General features: G+C 39.5%; 1 protein-coding gene across 1 annotated transcript in view; it reads right to left on the bottom strand.

The window, feature by feature from the left end:
• eif3ea (eukaryotic translation initiation factor 3, subunit E, a) overlaps positions 1–12,354 on the bottom strand; it is a 31,716-nt gene that overhangs the window by 9,585 nt on the left and 9,777 nt on the right. Inside the window, exons 6-9 of the mRNA XM_020091458.2 lie at positions 8,744–8,869; positions 7,637–7,761; positions 3,470–3,596; positions 2,709–2,810 (exon numbers count right to left, since the gene is read on the bottom strand). Of these exons, the coding sequence (XP_019947017.1) occupies positions 2,709–2,810; positions 3,470–3,596; positions 7,637–7,761; positions 8,744–8,869 (480 nt within the window). The remainder of the gene's footprint in view (positions 1–2,708; positions 2,811–3,469; positions 3,597–7,636; positions 7,762–8,743; positions 8,870–12,354) is intronic.

Genomic DNA, 12,354 nt, shown 5'->3' on the forward strand with positions numbered 1-12,354 from the left:
ACAGCTTGTACAAGACAGTTCACCCCCTCCCCCTTGGCTTGAACTATTGTACATGGTACAGTGAACTGCCGACAAGGCAGCTGAAAACAATACCCACATCTTGCTATTACAGCAATCAGTAAATAGATGGGTGCCACTCTACTGAATGGCTCAAAATTGATGCATTACAAATGCTCATCAAGACAACAGCCCATCCCAGTGGGGTATCCATTTACCTCAATCACTGCGCGGCCTATGAATCCTTTTACCGCCACAATAATGTGCCATTTAAAGGCTTGCGTGTGAATTTCTGTAAGGGGAAAAAATGGCACTGACTTCAAAGAGAACAATTTTGAAAAATGTTTGCAGACCATCACGGGCAATGCATTAAAGGTGCTGCTAAACATTTTAGGAGCCACCCACCTTGCTAGACTTGCTTGTGAACTGAACGGGGTCAATTGTGTTTGTGCCTACTGGACAGGCTCTGATATGGTATGCCAGACTTAAAAGCATCTGGAATAACTGGGGCTATGACCTCAGAGTTAGTAGGGATTGAGCATCTGTTTTAACGTCAGAGGAGTCTCTGCAAACAGAAACCCATGAGGGAAGGTCATGCCAAATCCAGTGCAAGTGCATGCAAGTGTTAAACGAATGTCGGTGATTGAGGGCGTCTGCGATGTCTAAGCTGAAATTGGATACAGCTCTAATATTGTTGATAGTACATGTCATCATTTGGAGATGGTCCCTAGAGGCCTTTGCACAGGAAAAATCTAGTTTCTCTTACAACATAATGTGGATTTTTTCTGACCATGCAGATTTTCTGAGGGTATAACTTAAAAACAAATCCACCCGGATGAGTTTGGTTATAACTTCCTCATGTGTTAAAAGCACTGAAGACTCTTTGTAGTAACTTAAATATAGGCTAAAATGAAACAGAACCTTGAGTAAACCGCTGATGTGACTTCTCAACATTTACTCCTGTTGAGAGAAACATCATTTTGAAGGTAAATCTTCAAGAGTCAAAAAAATGAAAAGGGGACCAAATAACCCTTTAGTCCTGCAGGTCAAGTATAAAGTCATCTGTGACAACTAGATTAAAGTGTATATGCAAAGAATGCCTCAGTAGATAAAGTTACGCAAAATATACATATAGCACAACACCAGCTAAGACATCTGCTTTATCTCTTTAAATGTGATTACTGTCCATTTACTGTGTCCCTGGAATCTGACCAGCAAAACTCGCTTCCTGGACTCGATGTCACGGAGGGAAACTTTCCCCCCGAGTAGCTCACCAGCAGCTTATTTCATCTATTTGTTGACCCTCTGATGTAAAAGTATGTCTGCATGATATGGCCAGAAGTGTTCGGATAAATATTTTAACATTAATCAAAATAATGATAAATGTCTCTTCAGATTAGAACATTAAAACGGATTATGTATTGTACATCCACGCCATGCTTGCACAATTAAAAAAGCAATATACTGACTGACATATTGTTATTGATTAAAATTATGTTGCAATAATCATTATTACTGGTTTATCACCCTGCCCTAATCAAAAACATACTTACTGACAAAATGCATTTTTATATTGTAGAAAGGTTTGATAATTCCCTTTTATAATACTGTATCAAGGGTGTTGATTCAGCACAATTGTCATTTTTGAGTCTGTCGTGGTGCTTAAGGAAACTGTATTAAATTGTTTCACTGATATTTTGAAATGGAAAAATAAACACTCACTTGACAGATTATTGGGTTCATCCACGAAAAAACAATATAGTCGGTGTTACATTATTCAGATGTCGCTTGTATATTAATATATTTACCCTGTTTGCGGCAGTGGAATCACTAATTCAGCAGCACGAAACAGTATCAGCTCAATATTAATCCTGTCAGTATCTATTAATGGCACACGTATTGTTTGTTTTTGACAATAAAAGATATAGAGGGTTGCTGGTATCTGACTGAGGTTCAGTGGAGTTGATCCCTATATCAGGAGGATTCTGACAAAATCGCAAGCGTTTGTATCGAGGTATACAAGATAATAAAATAAAATACAATACGATGAAATTAAATTGCGACATGTTTGTTGTATTTTTTTCTCATTGAGCAATAGATATCATCAGATTGAGCCAATGTTATCATGAAATCATATCACAGCATTCAATGTGCTCTGCATTGTTGTCAGCATAAAAGACAGAATACAATCTTGGTTCTATTCTCACATCAAGGACGGCAGTTAAATTTAGCAATTACAAACCAAAATTGAAATAAATGCTCTCAACAATCGAGCTCTGACAGATCTCCCTCTTAAAACGAGTGCTTGCATGCCTCTGTAGAGGATTTTGTTATAAAGCTTTTACTGTTAACTACTGGCCTCATGGGTCAATTACAGGCCATAGTAAATATCTGACTGCAGTCTGAGTCAGAGATGGTGTCCAAGGAGATCTCTATTTCTGACAGTAAGATACAAGGCACTGACTATAACTGTTCCGTCAGCACCGGACCCACGCTGAACTCCAGTAAACAGAAAGCTGTGCGAACGGGCGGAAGGTCAGACAGAGATCATGCGATTGCAAACCATGTTTAGGATGATGCTCTGTGTAAAAGTCAGAGATTCGCAGAGAAGACCGTTGTATTTTCAGAGAGGCACAAAAAAGTCGTTCTCATAGTTTAGGGAACAATAGGTTCAAATGAATGATGTTGAGATCACGTTAGTGGTTACTCACCGCCTCACACTCCCTGAGTTTCTTCTGAGCACTGTCAAAGTCAAAGTTCACATACAGGCACTCCACAAACTCTGTAATTGGATCTTTGTAGGTGTAGGATTCCTGGAAGAAAAATGTAATATGGGTTCAGCTATGTTCAGATGCAAATAAAGCAGAAATACACAATGAGGTTCAGAACGTATTTAGATATATAGCAAGAAGCAATGTGAAACATGACTTTTCACAAGTACCAAAATAACACCTAGAGTGGTTGTGAAATCAACATGTGTATATTCACTAAAAAAACAACATGAATCCTAGTGCTGTGACTGTATAGTCAAAATTACCACCTGCTGGGCACAATAGCTAAATAAACATAACAGTTTACAGGGACTTGAGCAGAAACACATTGTGAACTCTGAACAGTTGCAAATCATGCTCACAGAAGGAGTCGCAACCTGACCTGAGGCCATAGAGCAGAGCACTGAGCACATGTTTTAGTGATTACCCACAACCCAAGATGGTGCTTAGATCGCTGAACTATCTGCTGCCATTGGCAGAGAAAGCTCTGGTAAGTTGTATTCAGTCAGTTCACTACCATTTATCAGAATTAATGGGTTTATAGATTCCCCAGCTTGGATCCAAGCTCTAAAGCACACTCCCTGCTCTTAAAAGAAGTGTTAGCAAAGGTATCGGGTTGCATGATCAGTTACTCATACTTCCAAAGCCTGTGTGGCCTATAAGCAATGCCCTGATAACTTTGAGAAAAGGGCGTCTGTTACCTGTTGTATGACCTTCACCAAATCCTTTAGAACCTGCCGACGCTTACGGACATCCTTGTTAGTGATGACCGCTGTGGTTAAGTAACGCAAGATGTGGGGGCACATAGTCTGGATAGCATTGAGGTACCTGGAATGAGGGAGCACAAAAGTAATCACTTATCAGAGCAAAGACATGATCTTTACAAGGACACATCATATAACATTTTGGCTGGTTATTGGGCTCCTGGCATTTAGAACAGAGAAAAAGCTTTTGCAGCTGAACAGATAAATGTCCCAACAGGACTCCCTCCTGCTGGACGTGGGTCCCAGATTTAGGCTGTCTCTTTCATTAGTGTCCGATGAGAGGAAGGAGGAAAAGGGAACCCTGACAAGAAGATACAGATCAGTGAGCAAGGACCTGCCCAGTAGCTGAAACTCAATCCATCAGGGACTGATGTTTCAACCACAGGTCAACTGGCTAAGGGCTGAACACAAGAGACACGACGCTGTTACAGGCTGATGCTAATCCCATACCAACTCTTGAGACTGTGTGTTGTTAAAACAACATGTAAGGTCTGTGCGCACACACAAACACAAACACACAAGTACATTCCACTTTCCTTGTCAAAATGGCAATCAGTCAACATCAACGACATCGTCAGAACACTTTATTGCTTTTTAAATATGTATCTTTGAACTTCACCCTCCCCTTTAACCCCCACTGACCAAATTAAATCAGCACAGAGGAAGTGGAATGGGCCCCTATTGCCGAGTCCAGAGGAACACATGGTGTTCAGAGAAAGATTGCCGACAACAGTTTAATTTGCTGAAACAATTAAAGGGACAGGAGACCTGTGGCAGTTCTGATGTTGGGTCTAAAAACAGAAGTGGGCTGCTCGGCAAAGCCACCGTCAGCCTGGTTATAGGAGAGCTCTGTCCCTCCCTCTCTCCCTTTGTAGTTGCTTGACTCCCGTGGAAGACCGCAATGCTCCGTGCTGTGTTCCTGATTAACTTACACCTACTCACTCTCCAGGGGGGGCTCTAGTAGCAAGCAATCTTGCATGAGTCACTGTACCATATCTGGGGGACATTCATCCAACCCCACTTAGGGGACTTCATCTTTTTTTAGTTTGAGTTTTGAAACAACAAGCATCGCTGCAGTGGTTTGCTGAAGATGCTACTGAGGCATGCAGCCAAGAAATCAAGTCGGAGTTTAAATTTCCTCTTTTTAAAGGGGGGAAGCTGTGGGAGAACACAGAAGAGGGACAGGGAAACAAGGTTCCATTTCACAACCCGTCTGGAAATGATGCTGAACAACTAAATGGGTAATACACACAATCAAGTAGGGTTGGGTACCAAAATCCAGTGCTTTGTCCCCTTTGCCATTGCAGCACCTAAACTGCCTCTGTAAATAAAACTTCTATGTACAGCAGGGTTTTAAGTTTATGCTTTGTTTCAAGTGACACCCTGTCCTATTTGTGGGTTGCCTCTGTTGAAATGTGTCTATCACTGTTGATTGTACTGGAATGGCTGTGAGAACAAATTTCCCCAAGGGGATAATAAAGTCTTAGGTCTAAAATCAATCAGTCACTTGTTTCGACACGGTCAGTACGTATTAGACCGAATCACAACGCAGATTTTGGTGCCTCACTTTTGCCCCTGAGCTAGGTACTGAAATAGTTGCCCTGCTAACAAACACCACATGCAGGTGCCTTGTTAACATTGGGTCTCATTCACCAATATCTTGAGAATTTTCTACAATATATTCTTAAGACGTTTTTAAGAAAACTTTGAGTCAGGCTCAGGACGTGTACTTAAAGGTTCAGTGTGGAATTTTGGGCAGAAATTGAATATAAAATAATCCTAGTGATGTTTTCACTGGTGTGTTTCATCTATATTGTATGAATTGTTGTTTTCTTTACCATAGAATGGGCCCTTTATATTTAAGAAACTTTATATTTACATGGAGGGAATCCTCTGTAAAGGCCACCATGTTTTTTACTGTCATCCAAACTGGACAAACTAAAACCATAATATGACAACTGAAGTTCACCACAGGTTCTCTTTCATGTTGGGAAGGGGAGGGTGAGATGAGGAGTATTCAGCTACAACATGCAAGTTCCACTCTAGAGGTCACTAAATTCTACACACTGAACCTTTAAACTGCAGAATTGTTCAGACCTGTTTTCTTATTATGGTTGTCAAATAAATCAATACTCAGATATTAATCGATACTAAAAATTTGAATCGGATTAGATACTCATTTGCAACAGTATTGTTTCCAAAAGTGCCATCTTTGCCCCCTCCTGTTGACACAACTTCCACACAGCACCGCTGAAGACAGGCACACAGCCCCTCCCCCTCACTAGCAGCTGCACACGCGAACACTAGCTGACGTTCACCACACTGAGCTGGTGTTGCTAGCATTAAATTAACTCAACATGGCAAGTGCTGCTGCTGAAGTGCCTTCGCGACCAGTTATAGTCAAAAATTAAAAAGAGCTTAAGTGCTGTTTGGAAGTATTTTGTATATGAGGCAAATGACCAGGGAAAGGCTAAGGATGTTGATAATAGCAAACAATGCAACAAAGTCAAGTAGCACAACAACCCGTTCTTTATGACTCCTCCTGTCAGCACGTGAGAGTGCAGTGTGGGCGTCCTGAGAGAGATTGATGATGAGTTTGGAGTATTTTACTATATCAAGCAGTGAAAATCTTATGTAGTATTAAAGTATTGTTGTTGGGTTTGGTTTTATTTATTACATGATTGTGTGATATTTGTTCTTTAAATATATATGAAGTACATTTATATTTATAAGTGAATTATACCTTTACCATAATAGTTCAACGTCCCATTCGCCTCAACAATAAAAAAAAAAAGAAGCCATTCTCATCGTTGGTCGGTGTTTTATGCTTTTTTTTCCAAAGACAAAGATATTGGTTCAGACACTGTTTAGGCACCAGTACTGTTTAAAAAGTAGCATTTTAGCACCAGTATAGGAAAAAACCAAGGGATAACCAACCCTACAATCGAGTTACTCAGGATATACTATTGTGATAGTGTTTCATCAGGCTGCACCTGTACCATAGCTGCTGAGCATTTAGTTGCTCCGAGGCCAGCGTCAACAGTACACAAAGCTTTGGATCAACATCTGCTGACTGCAGGGGTAAAGGAGGTCAAATATGGAGCTGAAGGCCAGCCACTGGTCACCAGCTTAAGCCAAAGGAAGTACTGGTCAAAAGATGGGAAACAAGAGCCGAGCCAAGCCTCAGTGGGGAAAACATGAGGTTTCGAGACTGTGAAACTGCAAAGCACACAAAACTACCTCAGTTTATCCACACAGATGGTTGGGTGAGCTTTTCATGAGTAATTATTGGGCAGGCCTCCTTAATCATCCACAATAAAATTAAAAACGGAGTAAAATTCAGGGAACCAGACATTTGAGTGTGCTGTGTTGTGGTCGCCTGTCATACTGTCTGTGGAGCCCAATCATCTGTACAATTATACAAGCCTGCAATCAGAACAGGGGGAAGGAGCAAAGACATCAAAATAGGTGGTGTGCAAATTTTAACACAGTGTATAAAGTTTCCGATCTGCAATACACATGGCCTCGTTTGACTTGGAGAGTAAACAGACCACACAAAAACACACACTTCTGAAACCACTTTAAAAAATACCAGCAGGGTTCATGAAGAAGCCCACCACCCAAAAATGTGTTATTAAAGGAAATGGTTTTCTCTAAATGAAGTTCACGTATAAAATGACTGACTGACCTTTTCTACAAATGCTTTCAGGATCAAGAATTATTTGGAGATAGGATACTTTAATAACACACACAAGCTCCATCTGTCACACAACACTTCAGGGAGAAAGTACACAACATAATAACAGAACTGGAGACAAAAATTATATGAAACAACAAAACAATAAGAGAGTTGTTATACACTCTCTGAAGCACAAAGTGGCAGCTTTTAGTTGGATTTTCCAAAACATGAATCATAATGAATCACACAAGTTCGTTTTGGTGTACTTGAAGTTACAGATTGTTCCCTTTCCTGTCACCCTTGTTTAGTGGAAATTAATCTTTAAAACTTCTTCCAGGCAATCTTTCATTAGTTTTTAATTTCCTGGGTGTAAAAAGAGCAAGCAATACCAAGAAATTGAAAATTAATATTATAAATGTACTTACTGTGGCTGGTACAGAAAGAGCTCAATGATATTGTCTCTGCCCTTGGGGTGGTTGAAGAAGACAAAGAGAGACCAGTGAATGAGCCATGTCCTCTGCTGAAGAGACTGGAGAGGGGAGCTGACAGACTAGACAAGACATAGAATTACAAGAGAAAAGGATTAAAAAATATATAAATAGTCAAATGAGAATTTGTTTCATGGCAAAAAACAGTAGCTGCCCTTTTCTACAACAAGGTACCAGAAATAAAAATTATTAAATGGATAGTTCATAGAAAATTTTAAATTCACTCATTATCCACTCACCAGTTTAGTGAAGTGTTTGAGTCCATAAAACACTTTTGGAGTCTCCAAAAATCTATCTATCCAATGCAATTGAGTTAAACGGGACCCCTTCTTCAGATTGAAACACAATACTGGAAAAAAATAAAACATGCCTCCACACTGCTCATGTGGTGTCATCCAAGTGTCCTCAAGCCCCGTCATTCTATTCAACTCTAAACAGCGTCATTTACACCATATTTTAAGCCTAAATGTCCTCTGATATCCTCCTCAGAGGCACATTTATGTTCTCACGCACACACCGGAAAACTGTACACACCCTCGCCCAAGAACACTAAAATATGGTGTAAATGACGTTGTTTTGAGTCAAATATGAATGTCGGGGCTTGTGGACACTTGGATGACACCACATGAGCAATAAAAAAAAGCATAGCATGCCTCCACATGCTATGCTTTTTTTCAGTTTTATTATGTCTGAAGAAGGGGTCACTTTGGCTGTGACACCGTTTACCCCTGAAACACCAAAAGTGTTTTGTGGACTGAAAACACTTCACCCACACCTCCATCTGCATAGTTGTCAGTAGATAATGAGTGAATTTTCATTTTTCGGTGAACTAGCCCTTTAAGTGTTCTTGTCTCCGAGATGACCATCAATCAAACTCAGACAACCACTTTATACTCAAATCAAAGTTCCTAAGTAGTCAGATGAGAGCGTGTGGTTGAGGAATAAAATGCCACGGCAGAGCTGTACTGAAAGTGAAATGTCAATATGCAGTCTATGTAAGGGAATCTAGATGAGGTATCAAATTCTGAGAAGTGGGGCATTTACATTGTTATCGATAGTCTCTCTCAGGCGGGTGAGGTCCTCCATGGCTGCCTCCCAGTTCTGCATCAGGATCTCAGAGGCCAGCTTGCCCCAAAGAGAGTTCAGGGCATTCCTGTCTGTAGATGGGACCTTGGGAACAGACAACATGGGACACTTGATAAAATATGCGATACATAACATTACAGTGCAAAAACATTTTTCCACACTTTTTGAGAGACAAATGCTGATTAAAGCAATAATACAGGTTGGCGGAGCGTTCAGGGAACATCATAAAATGTGAGACCAGGCTTGCCACTACTTGTCTGGCGTCTGTGGCACAGCTGCACGCTGCAGTAGCGTTTCTTATTTATACTGGAAAACCTGATTAAATTATGTCATCCTAAGGGAATGGAGCTTGACAGAAAGTGAGAAATGAATCATGAAACACTGTTTATCTTTTTATAAAACCAAATTTGCTGCACTTTTAGATATGACAACTGCTGCATTGCAGCTGACCATAAAAGTTTGATTTTTTAAATTACTACGTTGACTGAAGGCATGTTTGAAGCAGGAGTGTCACTACGCTGTCTGTACAATTTGGGAGAAGTAAACTATCTTAACAGCAGTGAAGCTTACTTGATTGTGTCTTGGTGAAGGTCCTCAAATCTAATTGCATATCAGCAATGATAGACTTATAATCAATTCCAATTATCATTTGGGCCCAGTTATAGCAAACATTTCAAATGTCATTAAAATTGTCTGCATTTTAGAAAGAGCGAGTGATTTAGCATCATGGTCCCATAATCATTAAAACAGATGAGGCAGAGGTCCAGAAATCCAGAGGAATTACCACAGGGTTCTTGCACCATTTTTAAAGTCAAATTTAATGCTTTATAAGACCTTTTAAGACCTCAATAAATGTAATTTTAGATCTCAAAATGTCAAAACAATTTATTTGATAGAGGTTAACTTATTTAAACCTATTAAAAAGTTTAATAAGATATCCTGTTCATTTACAATTATCATTGTTATCACCAGTGCTGTTACTATTATTATATTAGTCTGTTTGTTTGTTGTACAACGTTGTGGTCATGTCTGCAGATAACGCTTCATTGACTTGAACATGAAACTTGGCATGACTGTTATGTTGCACAAAATTCAAGTGCTCACTACCACACAAGAAAGTCAGCAGCACTGATGAACTAACTTCACTATCTGTGCGCTGCCTGCAACAGGAAGATCTCTCCATTGTAACTGTGGTGTTTTCTTTAAAATACAGTGTAACCTAGAGGAATATAAATTAGAAATCACTATGTCTAATGGCCTCTCACTGCTTCTTTCTGGAATTTGTAGTCACTTGATCTTTTTAATAAACTCTGCTGTTGAGTGGTTCACAGACTACAACTGACATGGAGAGACTTTACTGTCAGGCATTACAGGGCTCACTGCAGTTCCATAACTGACCACTGATTTGCAAGACACAAAGTTGAGTGGTGCTTTGTCGTGCTCTGCCAACATGAATACACAACATTAAGCGTAAAGGAGATTATGGCGATTAGAAACATCGAGCTGGCAGTGTCTCAGTACTAAAGTTTTAAAGACGTTTTTATGGTAGGAACTGTGCGTGACAATTTCCCCCATTTTCTGCCTGCAAATGTAATACTTTTCAGAAAATGTATGGGTAATTTAATACAATTAAATACCGTAATTGATTTTAATTTTAGACTATTTATACATTTTTAAGGAGTGCTGGAAACCTGTACCATACGATTATTATAATATATATATATATATTTTATATTATATAAAATACTATAATACTATTATGATTATAATACAAGCATAATTTATATTATGTACTTATATCACCAACAAACACATGCTACATTAAAAAAAATGATAACACCAACAAACCAAACTTGAAAAGCCAACATTCTGTCAGTGACTGCAATTAAATGAAAAATGAGATGCACGACCAACCTGAAAATATAATAATCAATTTCAAGGATGGGGCAGACACACTTAGCACCCATTAGGCAGTGACAGGAGACATTGTCTGAATCTGTACTGACTTACACCATATCGCTTATGACAAATGTGTTTGCGTTTACAATATGCAGGGGTCTGACTTTCCTACTTGTATGTCAAATCGCTTTTCTTATCATATTATTGTACTGCTGTGGAGGAGCTCACTAATGACAAGGAATGACTCTGAGTTTGGAACCTGAGCATTAACACAGGAGAAGCAAACAGCCCATTCCAAACAGGCATGTTAAGAATGGGCACTGTACTAGTTGGCCAAATGATTATACATATAACAAGGTACCTAAGGTATCTAAAATTTTTTAAAGCCAAAAGTCAAAAGATACTTCTTTCAAGTTAACACAGTAATTAACTTAAGATTCCCCATTTTCACAAGTTTGAATGACTTTCGAAACCGGAAACAGACCAACGATGCAGCGCATACTAAAACATAATGGGATAATTATTGTCTTCCGCCTGCCACAGTTGAGAAATTTTTGTGGTGACCTAATCTAAATAGAGATTTTAACACTTTGTATGGCCTTTTATTGGTAAAAATGAATTTCAGGCATTTTAAGCCATTATTAAAACATGCAATACATTCATTATGAGACTGAAGAAACACTAAGAAATGTTCTGTGATCGTTTTTAGTTAACCAGTCATATCAAATTCAAACTCAAATCATATCAATTTTGCAAACTTAACTAAATTTATGAAGGTGATAATAGCAAGAAAATCCTTAGATTACCTTCAGTAACTCTCAACCATTCTGTCGTGGTCACAAGGTAATTAGGCTGAAATATGAACTGATACTAACAAGACACATCTTTGTGGAGATAATCACTCTGAAAAATGTCACAGGCTACTGTTTCTGATTTCCAGAACAGGTTAAAACAAACAAAAAAGAATCGGTAATGAAAGACAGGTTGAGAATGCCTCTGAACCTGTGCACATTGGACAACACCCGAGGGCTCATGGGAAACTCTGTACCACAGCAGTCCACGATAACACCAAACACCAGACACAGTGACATGAGTCAAGCAGGAAGTCAGGGTGGGTGTCTGCTGAGCGGCCAGAGAAACCTAGATGCTAACCACACACCCCCGTACGCCGACGGACAGCCGCTGGAGTGGACCGTGAGACACGACAGATGTGCAAGTGGAGGAAACACTAAAAAAAGAACAGGTTTCCGCTGGAACTCCACAAATTGGTAAAATTATTCAGATATAAAAGGGTTTTTATTTTCAACTCGGCAAAGACCAGTTACATTCCGATAACATTTCAGTGAACTGCTATAATTGGAGACGATGGCAGGTAAGAGGAAAACGTTTGGAAAAACTCTTGTGGTAATACCAAGAAGGAGAACACAGTAAGACGATGTGTTCATCTATCCATTCAGAGAAGCAGGTCCGTTCTGAATGATTTTTTTCAGAAGTCACAGGAGGGATCAGTATTATAACATGAGGAGAAAGGCTAGCCTCGCTGCCAGGATAAAGGTCAAAGTTTCATCTGTTCTTGTGTTTTGTTTGTTAGTTTTTTCCCTCTTGGAAGTCCCTGCCTGCTACGTTTGGCTGACCTCCAGGTCATTATGGCAGCTTTCTACACACACACA

The sequence above is a fragment of the Paralichthys olivaceus genome, chromosome 13, assembly GCF_024713975.1.
Source record: "Paralichthys olivaceus isolate ysfri-2021 chromosome 13, ASM2471397v2, whole genome shotgun sequence".
NCBI classification, from domain to species: domain Eukaryota; kingdom Metazoa; phylum Chordata; class Actinopteri; order Pleuronectiformes; family Paralichthyidae; genus Paralichthys; species Paralichthys olivaceus.